General features: G+C 39.5%; 1 protein-coding gene across 1 annotated transcript in view; it reads right to left on the bottom strand.

Annotated features, from left to right (window-relative positions):
- The window catches only part of unc13c (unc-13 homolog C (C. elegans)), an 84,436-nt gene that overhangs the window by 30,008 nt on the left and 26,621 nt on the right, over positions 1-27,807 (bottom strand). The window contains exons 11-18 of the mRNA XM_029498578.1: positions 25,887-26,002; positions 25,451-25,614; positions 19,858-20,014; positions 19,375-19,443; positions 12,318-12,407; positions 11,135-11,263; positions 4,273-4,406; positions 1,734-1,819 (exon numbers count right to left, since the gene is read on the bottom strand). Coding sequence (XP_029354438.1) covers positions 1,734-1,819; positions 4,273-4,406; positions 11,135-11,263; positions 12,318-12,407; positions 19,375-19,443; positions 19,858-20,014; positions 25,451-25,614; positions 25,887-26,002 — 945 coding nt within the window. The remainder of the gene's footprint in view (positions 1-1,733; positions 1,820-4,272; positions 4,407-11,134; positions 11,264-12,317; positions 12,408-19,374; positions 19,444-19,857; positions 20,015-25,450; positions 25,615-25,886; positions 26,003-27,807) is intronic.

Below are 27,807 nucleotides of genomic sequence, written 5' to 3'. Positions count from 1 at the left end.
TCTAAATGCAAAGTGAGGGAGAAACATAAAGTATGCAGAATTGGAACAACAAGCTCAGGTTCGCCACCAAGACGCCTCAAGCTGTTCCAAACTTTGACTGAAGTGAAAACACTGACCTTTTCTTTTACCACTTACTCTACTCTTCTTCAAGCTCTACTCTTGTCAGATTAATGGAGGAAAGATGTGACGATATGTATGATAACACTGCAGCACATCAGCCCACAACATAATCTTGAATGAGTGGTTGGGCACATTTGATCTGAGTTGGAAAACATCAATCATCTCCTCTCAGGTCTAAATTCCCCTGATAACTAAAATTTTGGTCCAGACTGTCTTTGACGTGAAGTGATCAGAAGAGGGATATCATTTTAGTAAACAGCACAGTGTGTGCTACACGAGTGTCATTCTGCATTATATCTGGGTAATAAAGCTCGAGAGAATTCACTGCCATTTACGGGCAAGCATCAGAGCGAACATTTAGAGGAAGTCATAACCAAGGGTGCTACCCCGCTGAGTCCTTAAATGCAAACACACACCCACAACTATTTTTACATTCATTCACAACGCTAGTCACATTAACATTAATTCCCTTCTGCGTTCCACCTCCCTCTGTGAATCTTGATATCCTGTGGGGTTGGCGCCAGAAGCCTCCAACCTAAAAAAAATGTAACAGCTCATTCAATCAATAATGTCCTGGAGGCTTTGCTGCCTTTTGGAGGAGAGCTAGAGAAAAGGAGGTGGGGATTGAAGTCAAGCCCAAGATATATTGGGGAACATCCGTTTCCTGCCAGCAGAGCAGATCTGAGATTTATTGCTTGATCTGCTGCTTTTTAAAAAGAAAGACTAACTCTTATACAAAATCTGTTTGAAACTATCGCAAATTATAAGTACACAATGTGTGACTTAGGTCTGGGTATCTTTTCTATTCAAATTACTGCAAAGCTACAACGGAATAACTTTTTGGGAGTGAGTGGTAGTGAAGGAGGCTGATTGATTAGTATTGGTCCATGCTATATTATGTATTGTAACTTCCCAAAATTCCCCAGTATGGGTTAAGGTGCTGCCTGCAATTCCTTATTGTACTATACATTTCTCCTGTAATAAGTTTATTAGACTGTACAGACATGGTAGACATCAAAAAGCTGCCCACTCGTATTTGGTTAGACATAACACTGTTCCTTCACCCTAGATGTCCGAGTTGTGGCTCCAAAAGTAATTGAAAAATAAAACATCTATTCTTTGGCTTATATTCACTTTTTGTCTGTCATCATTGAATGCTACTTTTGAAAACAACACAGGTAACAAAGCACAGAAGCATGCATTGGAAATCAACACTGTGCCACTCATCAGCTGTTTATCTCAAATGCAAGTTCCAGTTCCTCTGCACTGATCAATAGAGTGAAATCAGGGAAGTGTAATCGAGATAGGCAGTTGAGCTGACCACAGGCAGACACAGCAGATGAACAACACTGCGACACCAGCCAACAGACCCACACATTCATACACAAAGAGGTATAACACAGTAGCACTTTAAACTTATGCCTATGTTGTTACACAGGAAGGAAACAGTATCACAATCAATGTGGTGAACTGAAATTATATCTTTTATTCTTGTTATTCTTTCCTTTCATATAGGTTTCATTCACACCCTACTCACACACACACACATACGCATGCACACACACAAACAGAGGCTCACAGAATATGACAGTTTGAGCAATATTATGACTGACCTTCCATCGCATACTTCATATCCAGGGCAAAGAGGTTCCACGTGATCTCTGCACTGATCTTTCCCACATTCAGCTCTTGTGGAAACCTGAAGGAATTGAGACAGACTCTTATCAGACTCATTTCCGTACAATGACACGCTCGACTGGGTGGCATGTTGTCTTGGCCCATCCTGAATTTCTAACAAATGAGTTAACAGATGTTCAAGAAGACATGGTTGGTGAATCTCATAATCTAACAATCCCCAGTCATTTCCAAACCTGGTTAAATTGGGGCATAATAGGGCTCATGTGCCTGTAGCTCAAACACAGTCCAAAAAAAAAAAAAGTGCACGCACTAATGATACAGCAAAGGAAAGAGACAGAGCAGAGAGTGGCAACCTATATGACAGGTAATCTGCTTTGTTGAATGCCTAAAGATTTTCAATCGTAGCTTGAATGTGGCATGTCAATGGTTTAATTATCCGTATCTTAAGACAATGATGGGAGGACATTTATAGATGACAGGGCGCTGCCTGAGAGAGAGAGTCCAATTTATCTGGAAATGTTTTAGTTTCACTGGAGACCGCCTTGTTTTCCAACAACAAGCGTATTTCTCTGCCGATTTCTATTGAAGCAATAATCATCTGCTCTGCCGGGACACTCAGGAAAAAGCCTGAGCGCGCACACACGCACAGACGCAAGCACTCACACACACAAACAACTTTCCTCCTTCCATCACTAAATGTTGTAGCTTCATTTTGTGTAGAAAAGAAACAAACAGTGAAACCATGAGGTCGATTTCTGCTCCCAATCAGATGAAAAATACAACCCCAAAAACTATTCTGTCCTAGAGCTCTGAGAATCTTCCTCTCCAGCTTGATTATTGTTCAGTCATGTTATGCTCCCACAAGGTTTACTGAAGGTGAGAAAACAATGAAATCTCCTTTAAAAAAAAAAAAAAGTACTGTAACGTCTCCAGTCGCTGTGCATGTTCTTGATTAAATAAATGATGGTGTTTGGTGGGCAGTATTTCTATAAATTACCTCCAAATCTTTTATCTTTTACACTTTCAAAAACACCTACAAGGTTCAGTCTATTGAAACCTCCAAGGCTAGATTCCCATTCAACTATTCTCAACACAGCACAACATATTTTCCCACAGGCAGCTGCTGCCATTATTTAAAGTCAACAGGTCAACTCCTGCATTCACTGTGAAAAAGTAACTCAGCTGCTGTCAGTCTGAAAGTTGACCAGGCAAATGTGGAGGAAATGAAAATAAATACTGAAAAACCTATCATTAGACAGTGTAGGAGAGAAAGCTCAGGGCATAAACAGTCTTAATAAGCGTTGCAAATCAGCAGGAGGAAGGAGAAAAGAAGGGAGGGGGAGGACAAAGTTTGAGAAGATATGTATGAGTGAGACATCTTATTTCTAAGAGGCGAGCTCCACACAGTTTTCTTCAGCTAATATAATTTATCATTAATTTGATTAGCTAAACCAGTTGAAGGATATAAACACAAACATCTTACACCTACCTCAGTTCCACCACAACCTGTCCTTTCTCATAATAAATATCCCATCAATTATGTACTTCTGCAACAATGTGTTCCCCTTTAATTCATCCATCTATGATTCACTATATCAAGTGTTTTTCACTGCTGGCTTCTCTGGCTGTCTTGCGCATTCATATCTACCGCTTTTCCGTTTCAGGGTTGCGGTGCTGCTGGAGCCAATCCCAGCTCAAATTGGGCAAGAGGCAGGGTACACCCTGGACAGGTCGCCAACACACAAAGACAGACAGAGACCAACAACCACTCACACTTTTGGCCAATTTAGAATCACCAGTTAACTTAGACAAGCCTATCTTTGGATGGTGGAAGGAAACCAACGCAGGCACGGGAAGAACATTTTGAACTCCACACAGAAAGGACCCAGGAAAGGAGCCAGGAACTGAACCCGCAACCTGCTTATTGTGGGGTGACAGCGCTAACCACTATGCCACTGTGCTGCCCTTAATATAAAACATTTTTTAAATTTACATCAACTGATAGAACTGCAATTTTCTTTTCCCTTACATTCTGAGAAAAATCAAAATAAAAACACAACCTTAAAATTAACTTATATGATTATTACATATGGATTTCTCTTATTCACTAATCCTGTGTGATAAATAATGAAGCCAAATGTGGCCTTAATGAGGCCAAATACAAGAATATATACATAAAAATAACACCAACATTTAATATTTAATCTCTATACTAAAACATGCCGCACATACAGTATATGTTGATTACAAAATGTAGCTTTATAGAAATATCTCTGCTACAATCACACTCAAGTGTTTTCAGTGTGGCTTTATAGCTGTGAAGAATTTAAGTTGTGGATACATTAGTAAATCAGTTACATAAAACTGCGCAATGTTCAAAAATGTATAAAGTTATGTGAGGTGAAGCTTGCTTTCCCCACAAGTTGCCATTGCAACCAGTGAAGCGTAGTTTTGTGTATTTGAACAGATTTCTTGGCAAAAAAAGCATGTGTGGGGTAATAAAAAAGTACATACTGATTTATGACTGGAGTATACGCTGTCCGGTCCTCATCGATGACAGACACCATGAGAGTGATGAGCTTTGGCCAGAAGTCCAGGTTCTTTATCGATGGACCCTGCTCCTCCCGGGGAAGGTCCTGCTTCCGGCTCTAGGGGGGAGGAAATGAAAAAGCAGAGTCAGGAGACAGTTTGAATGTGTTGAGGATGAGGCAGCCTATATGATAAGAAAATGAGTTTTGGGATTCGCAGAAACAAAAAAAGATCAGAGACATAACAATATTACATATTTACATTCTTTCATTAGCAAAACCACTTCTCATTATTAGAAGCCGATTCATCTAATTGATACCATCCTGTCTGTTTAATGCTCTGCTAATGTATTAGTAATTCAAAATGAATTTCCCAATGCTGCCAGTTAAAAACTACAATTACCATCTCATGGCTTTGTGCCTCTGCTAAACACAGGACTAGCAGGGAATATGGGCACAATCTCCCCGTCTATTCCTGAGTTATTGGTCAGTAAATTGCATCTGCAGAAAAACATAATGTCACAATAAATATGAACTTTGACCTTTCGGATTTAAAATGTCATCTCTTCAGGATTTCGTCGTCTGTTATCCTGTGTGTTGACATTTATGAGATCCCAGAGAAACTGACCTCAAACATCCAAAGACTGATCAGTTGATCATTGACTCAAAACAAATTTCTGTGTCAGATTTGGAGAAATTCTCTCATGACATATACCATTCATAGGAACAGGGTGGCAATTGAGTCGAGCAGACAACCTGCAAACACTGAGGTTTTCCAAGATCAGCCCAGAGCTGCTGAAAATCACTGCCAATAAAAGTGTGTGGTTAAACACAATGCTGGATCTCGTGTCAGCCAACAATTAACAGCCACACTTCTCACTTTACAGTCTTTGTGGAAAATTTGTATCTTTCATTGTCAAGTCAAAAGTGAGAAGTATTGTTTCCTTGCTCTGTTATGCATTTTACTTGTTACTGCTTTTTCTGTAGTCAGATGACGCGCAGGTTATATGCTATTGCCAGAGATTTCATGATGTGCCCACTGCCCCTATTAAAAGATATAACTAGTACTTTGTGTTCAGATTCTATTTTAAGAGATTAAAAAAATTGTACATTTGGGGGACTTTGTTCATCCAAATGAACAAAAGGTCTCCTGACTAAACCTCTATAAAAGCTATGTACTTTGTTCTATGTAATTTCCTCTGGCATTAGAATTGCCACAATACAGACATAATATACAGTTCCCTGCCTAAAATCATGCTAATCGTTAACCTGGTAGCTGCTTGGCATCTTTGTACAGGCAAGCCAACACCCCTGCACCACAGGATTTAACTGTGTGCAATGGTGCCTTGCATGCTTCTCTAGCTACTGATTCATATATTGGCCGATGTTCCTACTTCTTCCCACTACATGTCTTGGATTTTGGCCCATTGCGGGTCTGAGCAAGCTTTATAAACTAACTGACTTTGTTGGGTCACTGGTTGGGCTACATTAAACATGGAATGTAATATTGATTTTTTGAGGTTGACCTATCTGAGAAGTTAAAGTCAGGATATCGAAGCTTCCTTTGTGAGTCATACTTTAATGGAACCTTGTAACTCGAACCAAAGCAGTGGAGCGTGCTAAATTTGCTGTTGAACTTCTCACTTTAAAATTTTCATTGTCATTTTGACCATTTTTGACAGTTTAATTTGTTCTGTATCTTTAGAAAACTTCTGGATTTGTAGCTAAACTCTGTGTTGTACTAGCAGTATCTGGAGACCTGCTGGTACAGGGCACCAATAAGTAAGAGCCATTACAGCCTTGTACCCTTTATTTATTAATAAAGACGTGATTTATTGCATGCTCTTCAGATAACATTGGTGGCTGAACCTTAGAGAATTCAGCAGAAAAGCAGTGAATGCTGAAGACAAGAAGTGCTGGTGGAGGAAAACCGTTCAGAAATAGTGCCACAAGTTACAGAGACACACACACACAAACTAAACTCTGCTCATGTCACACTAATCTGTTTGTAATGAGGGTAAGAGGTAAGATAAAAGCTGTGTTTTATTTCTGTGTGAATGGTCTGAAAATGTTAGGCCAAACCTCCTCCTGCACTTGTCTGTATTTTGGCATCAGCTGTTACAATGCACTCAATTTCTTTTACAAACATGTCCAATCGGTTCAACATATTTTTTCCCTGTTTCGGGTGTGGGAGGTGAACACCAGCATGCACATGATGGATGTTGACTTTGAAGCCAGAAGGCTGCTCAATTCACCAGAGACAACTCCACAGTTTCAGTGAGTCAGTTTTGACACATATTCATTATCTGTGCACTGGTTGTGATGTCTCTATGTCTTTATCTATCATATTCAAATTAATTCTCGAGTTATGGCCGAAAACAACAACCTGAAAACTAATGACTCGATGCATCTAATTATTAAAACAAGATGAGTTTGTTTGGTTGCTCTGTATGTTTGCCTGTTGGATCCCTGTCAGAGTGGCATATGAACAAGCTGAATTCTGGGACCTACAGCGTTAAATCAAATTTACACTACTAATCATGAATGTTGCAAAAATCAGTCATGAGTGAAATCTTTCACGAAAATAAAAATTTCAACTTAAGCATTTTAAAATGTTCCAAGTCTTTAATAATGTGTTTATGGAGATGATGATGTGTGCCAGAGGGTGTTGCTGTCCCAAGGTGAAAGGTGTTGAATCCAAAACCACTCACTGACTCGACCATCTGCTCGTTCCACACTGAGTGCGACCACACTGGTCCAACCAGTGAGCAAGTGGCTGTCACAGTATTTCACTCTGCCACACACCAGTTCCACAGAAAATAAGATAAGCAACACACGCAAAACTGAGTGAGTCTACATGCTGGAACAAAGTCAGCTATACTGTCAGATGTGTATCATACACAGAAATGATTGCATCCTAAACCTTCTCACACGTCTGCACACTGACAGTCACAAATATAATCCATGATTTTTTACTGTGGGGACCTTCCCTCCTCGGAAGAGGGTGTAGTGCACCGTTTCTCACTTGCACATGTAACTGACTGGAGCCAAATGCATTTCTGATGAATAGAAAATTGTGTTAAAAATGAAACATGTTTAAATCAGTTCTTGAATAATTCAGGTTGAATTATTTATCATCCTTCAGTGTATCAACTTTGGCACAGCTCACAGAGGAGATGTTTTAGAAAGAGCTGGGGAAATGAAAATGAAACACAATTCCATTTGTTCTCAATACAGTCCTGAGAATCTAATCAGTTGCTACAATAATAAACTTGTGTCTGATGGTGTTGATTCTTGGTCAAAATGTCTGATATTGCAAAGCGTGTAATGCCCTTGCATGTCTTGCAGATGTCGCACTGAGGGAGCCACAGAATTTAATCTCATAGATCAAGAAGCACAGATAGGGCTTACTCTAATTCTGTGGAAGCTGATCATGTGAACCACAATGTTCATGACTTTACTCATTTGCAAATGGGCTGTAGAAGTCAAGACTATCATCTTATGTGTCATAATCATGAAAAGAGATTACAGCTTATTCATCAAAGGCTCATGGCTTTCTAATTTGCATTTTCAGTCATGTATGCTCTTCAACAAGGCATGAAAATGTCCCAGTTTACAATATGGCGGCTACATGGAGGCGGTCTGTGCATCATAACACGCTGTCTGAACTCAAATACCGTATTGGGCAGTTTGCACTGGATGTATGTTGTCAGCACATCATCCACACCATGTGCTACTAGAAATACTGAAAAATTGCTGAGAAGTAAAGCAGCAAAGTTGCTGATCATACACTGAGGCACTCAACCCCTAAAAAAAAGATCTGGTTGGACCTTTAATCGTGGAATCTATAATACTGAGAGATTAACACGCGGTTACATGTGAAAAGAGCAACTTATGAGTTCAGATCAAAGACGCTGGAAATAGGTCTACTATCCCTTTTAGCCTCTAAATGACAGTTGACAAAGTAAGAATAGTGACGCATACTTCAAAGAGAAACGGCTGGTATGAGAAAGCTGGGTGATCTGCATTGAGGTAAATTTCTGCTCAATTAGAAACATGAATAATGAGACAAAGGTGTCTGCAGGAGGTGAGCCAGTTATGCAAAATCTGCTTATGTCTGTATCTGTGTGTGTGTGTGTGTGTGTGTGTGTGTGTGTGTGCATAACCATGTATTTATGAAGGACACTGAAGGTTGTCATCCCAATTGAATTGGGAGTAGTATGCATCCCACTAAAACACAGCATAGACTCCCTCTGCTGATCTGTATTCACCACGAGTAGGTGCAAATACATTGTTAAAGGCAATTAAGTTGCCTGCTCTCTTTTTACAGTCAGCAGAACCCTTAAAGGTTTCACTCCCAGTAATACTTGGAGTTCAATACATTACTGTACTGAGAGTGGAGTGGATTGCCACCTCTTGTGGTAAGGTGGGGGGCGCAGAAATATTCATAACGGCATCTCTCTCCTCCAGAGGGTAGTTAGTGGTTTATGTTCATTGTTTGGCATTTTCAGGCTTTGTGTGGGAGAAATCAACATTAGCATATATCCAGCTCCTCATCAATCCTCAAACTATGACACAAATTGCGTAGCCTCTGATTGAAAGGTGGTTGAAAGGTGGAGGATGAGACCAGATTCCCAAGAGAAGGAGCCATGGGAAGAACTGAAACTGTTGCAAGACACTTGAGAGCTGGAAAATAATAAGCTAGAAAAAGGTACCAGTCTTATTCTTCATATATGGTAAAATACATAAAAAAAAAAAGATAGTTTTCAACCACTTGAGATAATATTGGAAAATACTGGATAATGTTGGCAAGAGTGATATAAATCAATTTGAATCGCTTACTCAGGAAAAAGTGGAGTTTACTTCTAGCTCAGAGAATCCCTCCTAGTGCGCACGTCAGCAATCACCAACTTCTTTTCAAAACCAGATTACTTCTGCATTTCTATTTGCATAATTCAAAAGCGCATATATATATATATATATATATATATATATATATATATATATATATACACATATGCGCTTTTGAATATATATATATATATATATATATATATACAGTATATATATACACACACACACATCCTAGACATTTTTATGAGCACGCTGATGCTCCACATTCTTCCACACTAGGTGAAGCTGAAGCTTTTTTTTTTTTTTTTATGATTTGACCTCTTTCCATTCCCACTCTTGCTTTTCAAAAGCCTCCCTCTCCTGCTGGGATTTAAGAAACTGTTAAGCTATATTCCCTTTGCCTATGCCAACCCCCACAGTCATTTTATGCCCAGGCATAAGTAGAGAGTTTTGTTGTTATATTATGTAAGATGCCTTGCTGTGGCTGGGATATTTCACCGCCTGCCTGGCCGTGGTGTCAGTTGTTCTGTCACCACACTCAGTCACTGTTAGCAACTGGAGAATTGGGGTCTAAAATATATTTTATCCTCTGACTCAAAGGCTACCAATGTGTGCGACCATAATAATTCATTGGCACTGTGAGGTTTGCTTTTGGATGAAGCTGATGTCTCTTTCTTCTGCCTTGAAGGAAAGGCTGATAGAAAGGCTGTCAACTGTGAAACTGTGGTGGACGAAGATGTAATTAGGGAAAGTGTCTATCTCTGTAGTTTGGTAATTGCTTACAACCCCTCAGGCTGTTTAAACAAAGACAGCTTATTATTCAACTTTTGAGCGGATTGGACCTTATTACGAGCTAAAAAGACATTATCATCTGTGGTGTGGTGGCCATTCTCTTTGGGGAAAAAAAACTGAAAATAATTGGGTAGCGCTGCATGTTGCCTGATTATTTACTCGGCCACGAGCACCTTAAAATCTTCATAAGTTCAAAGGATCAAATATTACCGGAGAGGGTGATACAGTCTTGACTATAGTAATGATAACTGAGTCTCTGAGTTCTTAATTGAGATCATGCCTCCTGCTGTTCCTAACATCCCTGTAACTCAAATTTATATCTATTTTCAAACTTATTTTCTGTTTTCACACAATATCCTTACAGTCTATTTATAGTTAAAAGGGCCCCAAACAGCAGAGCAGTGATTTGCATCACTTAAGTGCTGCCTGATGCTTGGTTTCTTTTATAGGTCTCTTCACCGTGGACTCTATTTCCTAAAGGGTTGAAGTCCTTCATGCAAAGTTTGCAATAGACACACTGCACAAGTTTTATTGTCTGATAAATGTCTAGCTTGATGTATAGCCTGTTGATTTCTAGCCATGCTGAATTGAATTTCTTTTTTCTGGGCATTGTGACAACACGAATAAAAGTAAAGCTGAAGGAGAAAGTGTGATGTCATATTTATGACAGACTGAAGGTGATACCATACAAACACCTGAGGTGAAATAGGGGCTCCCAGGATGTGCTACCTGGAAGAAGTATTTGGAAAGGCTGCTTTTACCTTGATTTTCTACCTGTCTTACATTTGAGGTGGCAGTTTCCTTTTCCTCCTTTTTACCTCCCCATATCTGGTTGAGTCAACCTGTTTTTACTGAAGCGTAAACCATTTCCTACACTGTCCTTCAGAGAATACACATCCCAGCAGTTTGCCAATGGAAAACTGCTGGATTGGATCAGCTGTAACTTGACACATCTATGATACAACAGAACTGATCAGGAAAAAAAACGGTGATGTCAAAAGTTAAGGCATAAATTCGGGGTGTTCTTCACTATATTTACAACAAATAACTGAGAATTACAGCTGCTCAGTTTGTCTGTGACATATGACATGCTGTTGGAGAGACTTTTAAGTTTACCTGCATAACAGTCAGTGTAAAATACTACTTTCACAAAAAAGCAGCAGCAAAGCTGCAATACTAAAACATATTGGAAAGCTGCCTACCTGGTCGAGGAGTTGATTGTATAGTTCATGACAGTTATCAAAAATGTATTTGTATGTGGAGTCCAAACATGCTTTCACGCAGTCCTTCACCACCATACTGGCTCTTGGTGGACTCTGGAGCTCTTGTACCTACACAGACAAATACACATGCATAATTAAAATATATGCTTTCAGGGTTACAGTATGTGTTCTCCTGGGTGTTACAGTATTTTATACTACACAATCATTCAATGACTGTTTATGATCTCAACAGCACAAATTAACAGCTTTTACTTTAAGGGCATTCCTAAATATGGAAGGATCCATAAGTGGATTGATAATGTAATGATATCATATTACTTGTTTGAAATGTTGATACAAAGATAGGACTTAGTGGTAGGAAAAAAGCTACCTACTCACTTCTATTATGAATGGCATAGATGACCAGACTGGCATTGAGGTGCATGTTCACTATATTTTATACAGCACATCCACTGTAGCTCCTGTGTGTGAGCAGTGGTGCATGTACGCAGTAAAGCCCAGCATGGGAATGACACAGAGTGAAAGATTTGGTGACCTAAAGTGACAGCTTTCATTTCTTTGCTCACAGCTGCCATCTTAGCTATGCCTCGGTACCTTGACTGTACACCCCACTCCCGCCAAAAGAACTGAATGGAGCTTTTCATGTGTTGAGAGACATGTCGCTATGCTGAAAGGGAGGGAGAGGAAACAAGACGGAGCTGGAAGCAATTTTAAAATAGAGGCTTACTGTAGTATGCAGGTCAACATGCATTACACAAACACAAATCCAATGCATCAGCGTGCAGTCAAGAAATACTATACAATAAATCATTTGGTTTTGAACCATAAGTGGTGTTGAGAGGGGCAGGTCCTCAGGAATTATAAGTGTGGATTGATTTCACATATAAGAAAATGTGCTTGAAATCAATCAGGGTATATGTTAATAAATGAATTTTGGTGGATTTTACTGTCATTTAGTCAATTGGTCAAGGGCAAAGCAATTATGTGACAGAAAGGTTATTACAGGCACCTACAAAGGTTATTGACTATCGAGCCACCATTATTCATTGCAATGTTTGTTTGTTTCAATTTATTTATCTTAAGTCAATTACTGTGTTCCACTGCTGCCCATAAAACTCTCTATCTCCCCTCGCACAAACACAAACAAACAAACACAAGCTACCTTCATCCTGAAAAAAGTGATGCTGGTCAGCAGATCAACAGTGGACTTCAGATCTTGGAGACGCTCTGGATTTCCAGCAGGGAAATTGTCCTGGAGTGAGAGAGGGAGAGGAGAAAAACATGAGGAGAGAGAGCATCTTGTTGAAAGCAGATTTTTAACGTCACAAACCACAGACCATCCCCCCACCACATCACATCGCTTAGCCCAAAACATTGAAATTGATTACAGTGCAACGCCCAGCAATCATAACAAAATGACTGTCTTTCTAATCATTTAGTGGACAAGGGAGGTCTCTGCTGATGAAAGCTTCTATTTCAGGGCCATGAAGTCATCAGGCAGAGCAGAGAACCATGACGGGGAGCATATAAAGGCCTGACAGCCCTGTGGAAAGGCTTCAGTGCCCCATACATTATCCTATTCCCCAACTCTTTCAGCACGCTAATAAAAATTCTCTTGTTTTCAAAACCTTCCCTGCCTTGTCAAAAATTGCACACCAGAGATTTGGGAAAATGAAGCCAAACCTTTACAGTGACCTGTAGAATTGACAGCAAATGCAGGAGAGCTGTCAGCGATGAAGTCCCACTATCAAAAGCAAAAGTCACCAAGACATGAGTGTGTCAGAATATGTGACACATAATCTGGATGTCTGCAGAATAAATTATTTGGTTGACAAATTATTCAAGATAATAGTTCAGTAATGAAATCATTAAAAACACAAAGCAGGGAAAGGAGATTTCAAAATTAATTGCTCAACACAAACTGGTAACTGGTCCTCAAAGCTAACCAACAGAGTGGAAAAAATGTAGATGGCCTCTTTATCCCTCAGAGACAGTAAACTGTCTTCTGTGAGCTTACAGTAAAATTCTCCAGACACATGATTAACTGGAAAAGTCTAGTTTGAGGTGAAAGTTTAACTCCCAATAAAAACACACCAAACTGCCTTCAGGCAAACAAGCTTGGCACACATCTTGCACAAGCAAGAGCAGACCAGTTACACTATATTTGACTGTAGATGGGAAAAAACATGGCTGTTTGCATCACTGCCTTTTCTACGGTCAACATGTTGGAGTATTTAATCATTCATTTCAAAAGAAAAATTGGGTGCAGTTAAAGTCGTTTCATTCTCATCCAGGCCCCAGCAGGCCCTTTTCATTAAAAACAAACAACAAAACAAACAATCCAAAAAACCTTCAATTACATGGAAAGAAAAATATTTCTTGCAGCTACTGTTCCAGAAACCTGCCTCCATCACTGCAAGGAGCCCCCCTAAATGCCACCAGTCACTGCCCTTTCTCTATCTGCCGACACATATGTGGCACTTTCAAACAACATCCCTTTGGATTTTATAGCACTCACTGCAACCTTGAATGTTGCTGTCTGCTGGCATACTGAAATAATTGAGCTGGTAGAGTTATCACAATAATTCAAAATGTCTTTTAACTGATTGAGTCAAAGATTTGCAACTTTTCAAGAGTGAAATTAAATGTGCAATATTATGTTATTCCTAAAAAGTAATTCTAAAAAACATTAGTAGCTAATCAACTCCAGCACCTGCACTCCTGTCTCCAGCGTTTTTGCTCTTTAGAAGGAGCTTTGGAAACACTATGATGACGAAATCACACATAAAAATGTGTCATTTTACAACATTTTACGGTCTGCCTTCCAGTGATAATGGAGTCCTGATCCATTGTTAAATTTATTTTTTTATTTCAAACCCAGTAAAATCACATGTCCTACTCTATATATTTAAACAGACACTTCAATTGGTTAATTAGCAGGTTGTCTGACATTAAAAGGCAATCTAGCTATGCAATTACGGTGATTAAAGTTCAATGATGTCACGTGCTCATTGACAGTTGTAATGTTTACTTTAAAAGCGCTAGGTAGGTTGCTCAAAAAACCAGTTGTCTACTTACAAAATGTTATGATCTCAGCTACCAGTTTGATTTGGTATTTGATAACCTGTTTTTCTTTTTGAAATGCTAAGAGTTCATTGACAGGCATTCATTATTAGATTTGGCATATTTTTAACAGCTCAAGAACAGCATGTACTTGTGTAATGAAAAATGCTCTGTAAATCCCACTTCAGACAGCTGCTGACAAACAGAAATAAAATGATTCATCCAGGGCCTAAATGCACAATGCACAAATATAATATGCCCCCCCACAGACACTACTCTCAAAGTTCAGTGTTTTCAGAGGCAGGCCTTTAGATGGCAAACAAATAAATAAATAAATAAATAAATAAATAAACAAACAAATAAATAAACAAACAACAGCCACTTTGTCTGAATGTGCAGACCAGAAATTAGATGCCCCAACATCATGATCTGAAGACAAAAGGAAACAGTCAGATTTATTACAGGCCTCCCTATTGAAAACGCTAAGTATCCATCTCCGGGTCTAAAGGAGAGACAACAGCAGCAGTCTTGCCCAAAGATGACAGAAAGTCCATTATAAAATGAGACCAAGAGTGAGGGATGCTGATGGGCTTTTCATTCTTGTCTACATTGAATATTTTTGTTGGACCAGTGCCTATATAAAACTCAAATAAGACAAATTAAAGAAAGGTCTTAATGTTCATTTATGAAAGAAATGGTGCATGAAAACAATTTCCATGGTGCTCAAATAACTTGATAAAGCCTTTTCTCATTTATAAAAATAACGCACATCACCCCTAATAGTGATCTAAATAATACTGTGCGGCTTCCCGCAGAATGCTTTCATACAGAGGCTGTGATATCGTTTTGGTTTTGTTTTTTTTCCTTCTTTGGTTCTCCTGTGAAACTAACCCCCAAAAGGCAAGTCAAAAAATATTTTCATCATATTTTTAACTACCATCCAAATGTTCCATTCATTATACCTCTTTGTGGTACCCCACTTGTCTTCCTGAAACATTTCTAGCAAAAAGCTTTGGCTGTGACTATATATATATATATATATATATATATATATATATATAACTGTATTGATACAACTTGAATGCACACAATATGTGTCACTTGTGTTCAGAATACATAGAGAAATTAAAAAACACCTAGAAGGAAATATCAATGATTTTAGTCAATATAGGGCCATGGTGCACTTCCCCTATTGTTGATGTATTGCCAGGACACAGATTAGGGGGGGGACACCTAAAAAAATCTATTCTGCAGATGGAAAAAAAACAAAATAGATATTGAACGTTAAATACCTCTGGTGTCTATTCATGTGATGTAACAGTGAGTTGAAAGAGTGTTTATTATGGTCTGTGCAGACTACAGAAGCTGCATAATGGCTGGTCAAACACCGGGCACCAACTGGAGCGAGTACAAGTAATCATGTGTTAAAAGAGATCAAAGCAGTCATGCACTGAATTTCAAACTGCCATGGGAACATTGAAAAGACCAGATCCTGACCTTCTGGATCGGAGGCATGTTTCTGTGTCTGTGTCCTTTGTTTGCACATATGGTTATAGGCATTGATTATTAGTTCCATATTGTTCGTTTAGGAAAAAAAAAACTTCATGTTTTCTGAATTATTTGACTGTTAAGTCAGTTGAAAGAGAGGGGTCTTGCCATTGGTTTTTTTTATAGGGGTTAGGTCAAAATTATGCAGGTTTTGCGCTGCAAAAAGACAACGATTATGCCAAATATTTGCAATAATGCACCTCACATGATGCTTTGTGAGCTTCAAATAGCAGCTGAGTGTGGCTGATATAATTATGCTATTGTGAACTAGACGCATATTAAAGAAAAGCTGTTTCACTCAGTGAAGGAGGCTGCAGTCCTCTGTGCATCACATGGTGACAAACCAGCTCTTTGAATTAACCAACCTTTTTTCTCAATGTTCACTGTAATTCTGCAGAGAGTACGGCACAAGACTCTCAGGGGTGATTATTGAACTAGCATCACTTTATATTAAACTAAGCCATCAGCCCTAATCCCTCATCGTGTCTTCTGAATGCTGAGATTTTATGTCTGATCAACAGAAACCTACCAATCCCTGCTGGAACAGACCACCAATAAAAGGTGTCATGTGCATGAGGGATGTTATAATAAAGTTAAACATGAAGAAACATACATGTAGCAAAATGTGGAGTGGCAGGTGCATGGCAGCCCCCCTCCCTCTCTGCTGAGTCAGGTTCTCTGTTTTACAAAAGCAAACGCAATCTCCCTCAGAATGTCATTATGGGGAAATCCATACGGTGAACAGGCGGTGGAGCCAGATCTGAATCTTATTACTGTCGAAAAGTGGAAGGCTGACTCTATGGGACAGCTTCAGAAAGCAAGAGTATAAAGTGTGTGTGTGTGTGTGTGTGTGTGCGCGCGCGCATGCACGGACCACTGGTCTGTGGCAGCCTTGACAGGAGAGCAGCAGGACAGTGCTGGCAGGTGAAGCCAATGAGATATTCTGTGACTGGTCTCAGTGAAAGTTTTATCACCAGGCAGCCCAGGCCATCTGAAAGTACAAGAGGGCCATCTTTTCTTCACTTAACCCTCCCTCTCTTTCTCTGTCAGTCACCCATCATACTTCCTTGCATTCTTCATGTTTCTTTCCAAATCTATCTCTTCTCCACTAACTCTCTCTCTCTCTCTATGCTAATTTTATCCACCTCGCTTTCCAAATCCGCTTTCCTCCTCACTCACTGTTTGCAATGTAATTCAGTGTCCTCATCAAGTCCTTTCTCACTATGTACTTGCTGTCCCTTCTCTCGTCCTGTCTTTTTGCCTTTGTAAGCAGACAGCAGGATCTGCTGCTATCAGGGTGTGTCCCTGTAATCATATGTGGCTTCACACAGAGAGCTGTGCCAAAGAGCAGCTGAACTAAAGCAATCACCCAATCAATGACACAGTGTCTTTTGTGTCACATTAAAGGTGAGCAGGTCATCTTTCAGCTACAGTTCAGTGTGTAATGGCAACAGCTAGGAGGACTGTGGACATGTCTTTGTCTGACTGGGCGCATACCACCGCGTGAGTCAGTGAGCAGCGTCATGGATGGAGTGGGAGAGATTTGGTTTTGAAAAGGGACAATTAGAGTGAGGGAGGAAGGGGAGGGGGGTTAAAAGCATGGGGTGTATTTGGCATAGTCTTTGCATGACATGTCATATCATGTCTCCAGTCTGTCACAAGACTGGCATATAGAGGCAAACAGTAACCAGTTAACCTAAAAAGGCATTTTTTCAGACTGTGGGAGGAAGCCAGAGTACCTGGAGGGAACCCACACAGGGAGAACATGCAAACTCCACACTACACTAATCTAAAGTGACAAGGTGGACCGCCCAGGCTGGAGGTAGCTGTTAAGCATGCTAGATTCAGAGGACGAAAAGACGTTATAGAAACAGAAGCAAAACAAAGCTTTACTTTCCACTACTCTTTAAATTTGATGCTGAACTTTTAATATTTGTTCCAGACTGATGGGTAAAAAACTGTTAATGTTGGGCATGCAGCAAAAGCTGAACTTAACAAAAGTGTCTTTAAATAACCCAAAAATCTAAATAAAAAATTATTCTCTGACACTCTGAGGCTACTCAGGATGCTGCCCAATGTTACTCAGGCAGACTGAATTCCTGACATGCGGCACATAATCTTGCAGAACAATTCCAGGAGGAGGGTAATCCTGTTAGACACCAAACACAAAACACACACATTCATTTTCCCGACCTTGTATACGAACATGCACACCCATGCACATGAGGTCACACACAGGAGCACAATACAAACATGCACACAGCTGTGAACATGTACCCATACAATTATCTACATACAGCAGTTCAGTCTAACTTCCAAATGTTAACTCATGCTCATCAGTCACTGAAGATCGCAAAACAAATAGCTGTGAAAAATGAAGTCCTCATACAACAAATAACCCCCATGTGTGTCAGAGTGCAATGAGGGATGAAATGTTACTAAAACCACAACTACATGGGAAATTTTTCTCCCAGCATGTATGTAGTCAAATGGACTAAATAAATATCCATATAAATGTCATATGTATGGGTGTGTAACCTAATGATCACATAAAAATGTGAAAATAGCCAGTACCTTTGAGTATACACATCATGAAGCCCAGGACTTTGGATACAGCATTGACCAAAAACATTGTTTTCCTTTACTGAAATAAAACATCCATGTAGTTGTTACAGATTCTTTTAAATGTTGTTTTAATCATTTTAGTAGCCAACAAAGTCAAAGTGCAAAACAGAGTTTAGCATAGTGAGAGCTAAAATCGATACACTAACATGGAAGACAGAGAGGGCTGGGCAGTCACTATAGGCTGATTTATTTGACCAAGAGGACCACTACTTCTTCAGATGCCAATGGTTCCCTTGACAGTACAGGCTGACTATCAATATTTATGGGCCGGTCTATACCATAAGCTACACCTTCTAAAAAATAAATAAATAAATAAATAAAAAATGTAAAAAGTTTTGTCACATTCCGTCATTTCATTCTAAGCAAAATTTAATTTTGCATAGAATGGATGAGTAACAAATCACGGCATAATATCTATCTGTGAATATATGTATCCTCTCCTGTCTATTCCTGTACAACTCCCCTTAACTTCACAGCTTAAAACCACAAAGTATTCAAAGCTTCACTGTTAACATGAGTACAGTGTGTGACTGTGCACTGTGTATGATCTGATGCCAATTTTTGAAGGACATCAACTAATTTATAACGACATTTACATTAACATATTCCTAGAATATTAAATAAAACACCTTTATACCTAAAATTAATGTGCACCCATTGTGATTGCACTATGAGATTCAATTGGGGCATAAATACTATCTGAGCCATGTCCAAAAAGGAGGATCCAGTCAATAACCACGTTTGAAGGGTGACAGACACATTCGGCATTAACAAAAAAGTGTAAATGAATCACTGTTCCAGATAAATAAAGCATACGATGTACTGTAAACAGAGTTGAGTCAAACTGGAAACATCTGTCAAATCAAACATAAGGGCAGGTGCCATTTGACAACAACAAATCTGTCAAAATGGCAACCTGCATTTTTACTGGGGGGGGGGGGATTAAATTCTTACTGCAATCTATAATACAGATAGATACATACCCGATATTTAGAGAGGTCGATCCTCAGAGAGTTATGCAGCTGATCCAGCAATTTGACAAATTTTTCCCTCTGTTGATATAAGAATGGTGTGAATTAGTGTCACCCCACCCAAAGCACGATGCAGATAAATTTATAACACTGCATGATCCGGAGTATTGCTGGACCTAAAGTGAATCATTTGTACTTCCTGGAACAAAATTTTGAGATTTACCTTTGAGCCAGACTCCATTAAACATTATTTGATGCTTTCCAATATCAAGCTGATAAAAAATTTAATTGGAAAGTTCTGCAAGCCGGTGCAATTTTGTAGATTTCAAACTTGTTTCAGCCAAAGAACTGAATGATGAGGAATTATGGCAAAAAAGCAATGTTCAAATAAATATAAGACATATATTTGAGAGCAACAGACACTATTTCAATCCAACTGGATACCACACATTTTTATGTGGAAATAGACCAAAGGATAAGAATAGTGGCACTTACTCCAAAGTTAGAGGCAGCAAATCGGTCAGAAGCAGAGGCAGTGGTTGTGGTGGTGGTGGTGGTGTGGGCGAAGTAGGCATTGATGTTGGCAAGCAGATTACTCATCACTGCTGGCACACCAGGACACATGTATTTGGCGGACAGACAAGAGAAATGCCTGTAGGGGAAAATAAAAAGCTATTATTCCATGTAGCATAAGGGACAGTGCTGAGGCCACTTAGGGACAACATAGACATGATTTTTCTATGAAGAAAACACAATGAGATCCAACAATGAGAGACCTGACATCAACTAGACATCTACAATAAATATGGGGGATGTCCAGTGTGTCCTTCAGAATTTCTCAAAGTCCACAAGCTTCATGATACTGTGAAACATATTTAATAGATAAGAAAACTTTCCCTTCCAATTCAGTATAGCTCAAAAATATCCCATATCCTGTCTATCTATCCACTGTTCTGCACTGCAGTAACCACAGCAGTAAAAAACAAAAGGCAAGCAGACATACTGCAGTATCTCTTCATTAATTTCACCTTCTGACTCCGGCGAGAAAGCATATTTTCCATGTTCCAAACAATTACTTCTGCTGTTGGACTTACTGCAAATGAAGTTCACTGCTCTGCCAGAAAAAAAGTATCTTATATGATTATGTGTGGTGAAGGATGTCGTGAATCAATACTATACAACCCATACTATTAACATGCTGCAAAGTAATAGCTGAAGTAAGCAAGTGAGACAGTAGATCGGGAGTTCCTGAGAGAGCTGAGTTTTCGTCATACCCAAAGGAGCAGAACGGAGGAAAGTAAATTTTATTTTGTCACTTTCAACTTATTTGCTTTTGTCATTGTTTAACAAATACCACAGAGACAAACTCAAACACAGTGTGTTCACTTGCCAATTTAAGTTTTCTACTGAGTGGTAGAAATATTTGCTAAATCCATACATGTCAGCTGAACACAAACTACATGTCAGTACACTGTGGTGTGCTCAAACTTTTCCAAGTGACCTTCCCCAGAGAAAGTGTGACGCTGGGAACTTCCACTGTGGCAAACACAATGTTGTCTTATTAAATAAATCTTACTTCCTTTTCTTCTGTCTTCAGCACCCCCACAAACTTTAAATTGCATACAGTGAACAAATGAGTCAAGAACACTGTGTATTTATGTATATATGCATACACACAAAGTACCACTACCCAACTTTAATTAAGTGCTTGTGTCTGAGAGGCCTGGTTGGAGCAGTGATCTTGCCCAAGTCAAGAGCATATGCTCATTTTAACACTTCACACTGCCGCTTCACATGGCACGTGGAACGCCCCCTATATTATAATTCAGTGGTACCAATAACAAACGCTGAGATAAGCTGCCAAGTCCTTCTTTGTTCACTCAGCACATAGAGGATAATGCTATTCCAAACAGACTACCACATATGCACAATAATCTATGTGTTTACTTTAAGGCAGCCAACAATAGCACACACAGGGGCTTCTTTTTCAGCCACTGGCATCACTGATAGCAAGCAAACATCTGGATGCATTGGGTGCTTTTTACTATGAAGATGCTTGGCAGCTTAAAGCAATCAGCTTTTGTTTAATGAGCCTGTGGAAAAACAAATTTCAGTACACAGAGCTGATTTTTCTATAATCTATGTAATTCTACATTTCATATGAATTGCTTTCAAAAGGAGGCATATTGAAAGTAGCAGGTGACCACAAGTATTAAGAAACTGGATGCTAAGCTAAAGCGATATTTGAACTGAGATCTTCTTGCTCAGCCATCCATTGTTTTATGAAGCCACAGTTTAAGAAAAGGCAGACTGTATTGTATTCAGATATTCCCCCCACCCCCACCTCCTCCACAGTGTAGACCTGTGCGTGTCCACACACGCGCACAAATAGATGTATAAACATGCTCTCATCGGGAGGCCTATTTAATTACTTTGCTTTCAGCCTCCAAATTACCCAGGAGCACTTGGGGTTAGGCGAGCAAGAATGATGCAAAGAGAGTGATGATGGCATCCGCTTAATCCCCCTGGCGCTTTTAGAGCTGGATCTCCTGAACCAGTTTTCAAGAGGGACATGCAGCTTCTTCTATCATTGCCTTGCCCTGGCTCTCACCAGCACATGTGATATACTGTTTACTATACAGATGCACACACTCCCATTTCATTTCATGGTTACAGATAGCAGTCAGTAATGAGGAAAAGATGATGAGAAACAGGACAGAGAAACAGGTGGAGGAGTAAGAAAATATGATAGCGTGAGATGAAGAAAAACGACCCACAGGGTAGGAGCATGTTGGGGGGAAGGGGGTGTTGGCACATGATGGTGGGTGTAGCTTTACAGCTGCTATGATTTATGCAGCCATCATGTTGGGACTGACTGGGAGTCAAGGTGCTGTGATGAAGAAAACGGAAAGGTAGGGCCTTTCATAAATTCCTGATGAAGCATAATAAGTACAGATATGAGAAACACCAGGCTTAAACAGGAGCCTGAAGCATTAACTCCACCTGCAAAAGCTGGAAATAAGGCCACTCACTGCAGCTTCACTTGTCTGCACTTAAATAGCCCTGCAATCACTCATATGCTGCACTTCCACCCTGTCACACTCAAACAACAGTCTCCAGGTCCATAGTGCACAGCACCGACACAATCAGAAGTGTCAATGACACTCACAGAATTCATGTGCTGTCATAGCAGCAGTTGTACTTCTTTCTTAGGTTAACACAAGGGCTATTACTGTGGGATGTTGAATCCTTGAAACAGTTCAACCAAATTATACAAGGCTAAACGGAAACTAAGTGAGATGTTTGCAGGGCCAGTAAGAGGAACAACGAAAAACTGCTGTAGGATATATGAGGCTAAACAGAGATCAGTTTGTCCCTTCTTGTGGCAAAACATTAACAATTTTTGAACAAATGATATTAACACTGCAAAAAGATAGCAGTTTCTCTGGGTTGCTTCATCTTAACTGTAAATGTGGTCAGATTTCAAGCATAAATTTAAACCACATTTTTCATTCATTTTGCAATCATAATCTGTCTGTAATTAAGAGCCGGATTTACTAAGGAAGCAGCTAATTACCTAGTTAGGTGCTGGGAGTACCCAGCTAGTGTATTCTGTAGAGGATAGGGTGCTAAAAAGGTGATGTGAGATTTAAGAACAGCTCAGACTAAATTCACAGGGCAGTGATGCTGAAAGAGATACTCCTTAGCTCACTGCAGGAGCCCAATGCAATAGAAGTCATAGGAAAAAAAAAAATGTATGAGTCAAATAATAAAAAAATGTGTAATGTAAACATTCATGTTTGTAACCCCTGTTCATGTTTGTACACACTGTAAGGTTAAAACCAAATGAATTTAATATAACAAAACTGAGTACACACCTCTACAGTAATACTCCATGCTAAACAGTGCACTGTATAATCTCACAACAGTTGTGTGGTCCAAGTTCAAGTGTGTGCTATTTGACCTTATGTATAATGACCAATGTTTTGAGTCTGATGTAACAGAGGTCCACTTTGTAATGAATTGCTTCAACTATTATGAAACATATTGTGAGACTTCATGAAGAGGGGAGAAAATTCAAGAGCATCAGGAGGCAACTAAACACAATTGCCAAAAAAAAATAAATAAAAATACATTACTCATAAAACTGGAAGAATAAATGGAATAAAAAGAGTTATGATGAGTACCTCCAGCATTTTCTTGGGTCAAATGGGGATGGGTGTGTTAAGGTGAGTGTGCTGATATGGTGCTGCAAGAGAACATTTATCAACAAAATTATGAACGCACATCTGCATATCCAAACACAGAATAACAGGAGAGGTATCTATGTCCAAAAAAGAACAAAGGTTTAAAAAAAAATAATAAAATATATATCTTAAAAAAAAAAAAAAAAAAAAAAGGTCCAATACGCCAACAAACAAACAAAAAGCCATAAGAATGGAACTGCACTTCTGAAACTTTTTACTGATTTTTGTTGCAGTTGGTATGGACTATATTAGTACCTAACATTTGGGTGATACTCAATAAAAGTGTACCTTGTTTTGTTGAATACTGAGGGAGTTCCAGAGGTTGAAGTGAGGTAGATAAGACAAAAATGAAACAGCCAATTCATGCAGTTTTGTGCTCCCGCCATTACTGCCATTGTGTTGCTAGTGCTATTTTTCTAATAAAACACTGCGCAGCACATAATAATGTGCATAATTCAACATCAATGGCTCGACAGAATTGTTTTGGAACTGAACTGGTGTTTGAACTGCACAGTACTCAAAAGATCTATCAACTATCTGTGATATTCCTTAAGTGTGGGGAAAAAATACACACGCCAAAAGCCTGATCTCTTTGTGCCCAGCTACAGTTTGACTGAAAATTTGCCAAGTTCTGTTGTCAATATTTATTCAGTTGCCAGTTAGTATTTCTTTTTAAGAGCAGAGCTGCTATGTTCACCATGAGCACAGCAAGTGGATTATCTTCAACAGCACAAATTTGAGAGTCTGCCTTTTACCATCCCAAAATGTAACCCTTGTAGAAACAGGGAATTCAGCAGCTCAATAGCAATCTGAGAAGAAAAGGGTATGCGATCTGAATGATGATCACCTGAAGGCATTGTACGGTTTTAACCTGTCCAAAGTCAGATATGAACACGTGATGTCACCAGAAAATAGCTATTTAAAAAAAAAAAAAGCCCTACAACCACTGAAAAACTAGTAAGTGAGCACTTCTTATCTTGTTTGAAGACATTTCACCTCTCATCCAAAAGGCTTCTTCAGTTCTGAGGGTCAGCGTGGGAAACTCAGGTACTTAACCCAGAGTGGGTGGGGGCAATCACCAAAATTAGGATGTGATTGAAGACACCAACCTCGGTGTAATTGGAGTCCAGGTGTGTTTGCTCCTCCCCCCTGGTGCATGGCCCCAGGTGTGTGTGAGGGTTAAACCACCTGGGGAGGGCGTCCAAGACAGCATTGTAGGTTGCAGACAAATGGTGTCTTAGTCCACCACCTCTGTTATAATAGCATCATTTTAAAGTTAGAGCATAATGAGCATCAAGCCAACATGAATGAATGAATGAATGAATGATTTGAGGTCATGGTCTGCAGTATAAAGACTGAAAATACTGCAGTGACCACTGGTAGGTAAACATGTCTGCATGATGCAGACCTCTGCAGTGGTGACCGACACATGAACACTGCACAGTGGATGACCTTGGTGAATATTTAATCACTTCAGTGTTTCAGGTGCTGGGTCTTTGCATGTGCCATTGTTTGTGAAGGAAACACACAGGAAAGAGAAATTTATGAATGGACACAGTCAAAGAGGAACAAAGAGACAAAGTAAGGGGGAAATTATATTATTTATGTGTGTTCATGATCAATGTGACTAGGGCAGGTTCAGACTTTTTTCAAAGGGACCACCAATTAATCAGTCAAAGTTAGGAGGTGTTCAATAGTTCCCCAAGATCTGATTCTGCTGAGGAGACATCTTTACTACACCTCTTCTCTTTGTGTTCCCATCTCCCTCCCCCATTCACTCTCCCGAATAAGACATTGACAGATCTATGAGGTAAAAGGCCATAGATCAGGGTGGTACTAACGTCATAGCCTGATAGATGGACTCCACTCCGTATCTCATGGCGAACTCATCCACTATCTCCTGAGACACATCGTCAAAGTAGACCTTCCATGCTTCGTCCCCTTTCACCTGCGGGATCTTCACCACCCCGTTGTTCTTCACTTCGGTCAGGTAGTGGAACAGGTTCTGAGTGGCAAGAGAGATAAGACGCAACAGGGTACGAGTGATGAAGCACACTGTCACAGCAAGTAATAAAAGAGACGTTTGGCGAAATGTTTGTTGGCAAACAAAGACCCACGTCACAACTGGAGACATGTCTGTGTAGTGCAGTTACTATCACCCTGTTTGATATGCAGTGTAATCACAACAATTTATGATTTCTTCAGGAAATTTCTATACAGCATTAAATACAGCATTAGGATTTATTGCTTTATGCTGAATCCCATTATCAAGGTTACCTCATGTAAACAGGTGTATTGGCCGTGAGGAGGAACCACGTTCTCTTCCCCTTTCATCTCCACGCTGATCTTGAGTCGAATGGCACCAGATACAGCAGACTTGTCTGTCCTCTTATCTGTAATACACAACCTGAATTAGACACCACTGGAAAGTAATCACTAGTTTCAAACCACATTTTTTGTAGGCTCATGCTGGCAAATATAAAAATGAAAATATAATGGTAAGATAACAGCTTTGGTTGGACATCCAATCTTGTGAACAAGCAACAACAACAACAAAAAAAAAGCACTAAGCACAAATCTACTGATGTTTTGGACACATGCTTTCTCCCTGCAGGTATACTGAACACATGGAAGCTGATACAAATTGTCTTATAAGAGGATAAAGCTAAAGCCTTTGTCTTCGTCTTTAATTTACAGGTGTCAGTTTTGTAAGACAACATCACGGTCATAAAAAAAATTGGATTTTATTAGTGCAGGGCAGTTTGGGAAATGGCTTTACAAGTAGTCTTTATGACCCGTGTTTTTGTCACGATTTGATACACAGCAACAGAAAAATAAGAAAAGGAGGACAAAGGGGGGGGTTAGGGTTTGGACTGGACGAGATTTGTAGTTATTTCTCTGGATCGCTCACTAAATTGTGCTTCTCAGGGGTTTGTTTTCATAATGGTCTCACAATATCTAGAACAAGTGAAGGCTTTACAATATTCAGTAAAAAGGAGAAAAGCTCAAGCACATAAGAAGTGATGCCATTCAGGGAAACAATACACAAATCAATAAACAACGTTACTGTCCTCAGTACAAATCTGTCCTTAACCACGTCATGACAGAATGAAGTACAAAACACTAAGACATTAAAAAAAAAAAGACATTAATGGCACCAATGGAACACAAACTTAATAACAAGTGATGTCATTGGTATGACATCATGTCCTAAATATCCTTAACCCTCATATACACGCATCCAACAATCCATTTCTCCATTAACTAGAAAATGCTTGCATTAACCAGAGCACTATAGCACACACAATATATATCTATATATGCATACACACACACACACACACACACAAATACAGGCATAACAAGTAAGAGCGCTAATGATTCCTCAGCTGAAAGGGTTTATTACAGACTTTAAATGGCCTCCCTCTGTGCTCTCATATTCTGTACAATTTATCTCATCTTTATCAAATGAGTGAAATCGTCTGCTAGATTTAGCTGGTCGAAAGACCTACAAGTGAAAAATAAGAAAATTACAATGTGTCAAAGACTAAACACACAACACATATGCAGAGCTTCAACGGGAGCTGAAGAGGCTTAGAGTGGAGAGCAGCTGGAGAGGGGGACACCCACACCAGCAAAGGCCTGTTTAGACATTCATTGTGGACATTTAAAAAGGCACAGAGCCACAGCAGTGAGCAGGGGTCACTATTACCACAAATTGCTTCCTTTTAGCTAGAGAGGCAAACAGAGACGGCATCCGCCAGTCATAATACTTCAAGAGAACTGAGGGCTCCCATTATGCTGCCATTCAACCTCATGCAGTATATTGAAAGCGGTGATATATGAGAGCATAAGCAGCGAAAGACTGCATCAACTGAATTAGAGCCCAAACAGAATCAAGGACCTCCGCGCCTGCTTCATACATGGACTCAACGGGACCACACCTTATGTGACCAAGCATCTTCATATTCTGTCAGCAATGACAGTGTAATGGGAATTTACAATGGGAAAAGTAGAACATTTAATTTGAAGGGCTGGTCACTAAGAATCACGTTCAGAAGATGTGGGATTTTACATTTGCCCTTTCAATTTGAATGCAGTTCTTTCTGTTTTTTTTTAACATGGTATATATCAACAGCTTTCAAAATAACACTTCAGTATTTAGCGCAGGACTTCTTTATAAAGTATCCTAAAATAA

This window comes from Echeneis naucrates, chromosome 3 (assembly GCF_900963305.1).
Source record: "Echeneis naucrates chromosome 3, fEcheNa1.1, whole genome shotgun sequence".
Classification (NCBI taxonomy): Eukaryota; Metazoa; Chordata; class Actinopteri; order Carangiformes; family Echeneidae; genus Echeneis; species Echeneis naucrates.
Note: the sequence above shows the minus strand (reverse complement) of the source record. Positions and strands in the feature narration are given on the sequence as shown.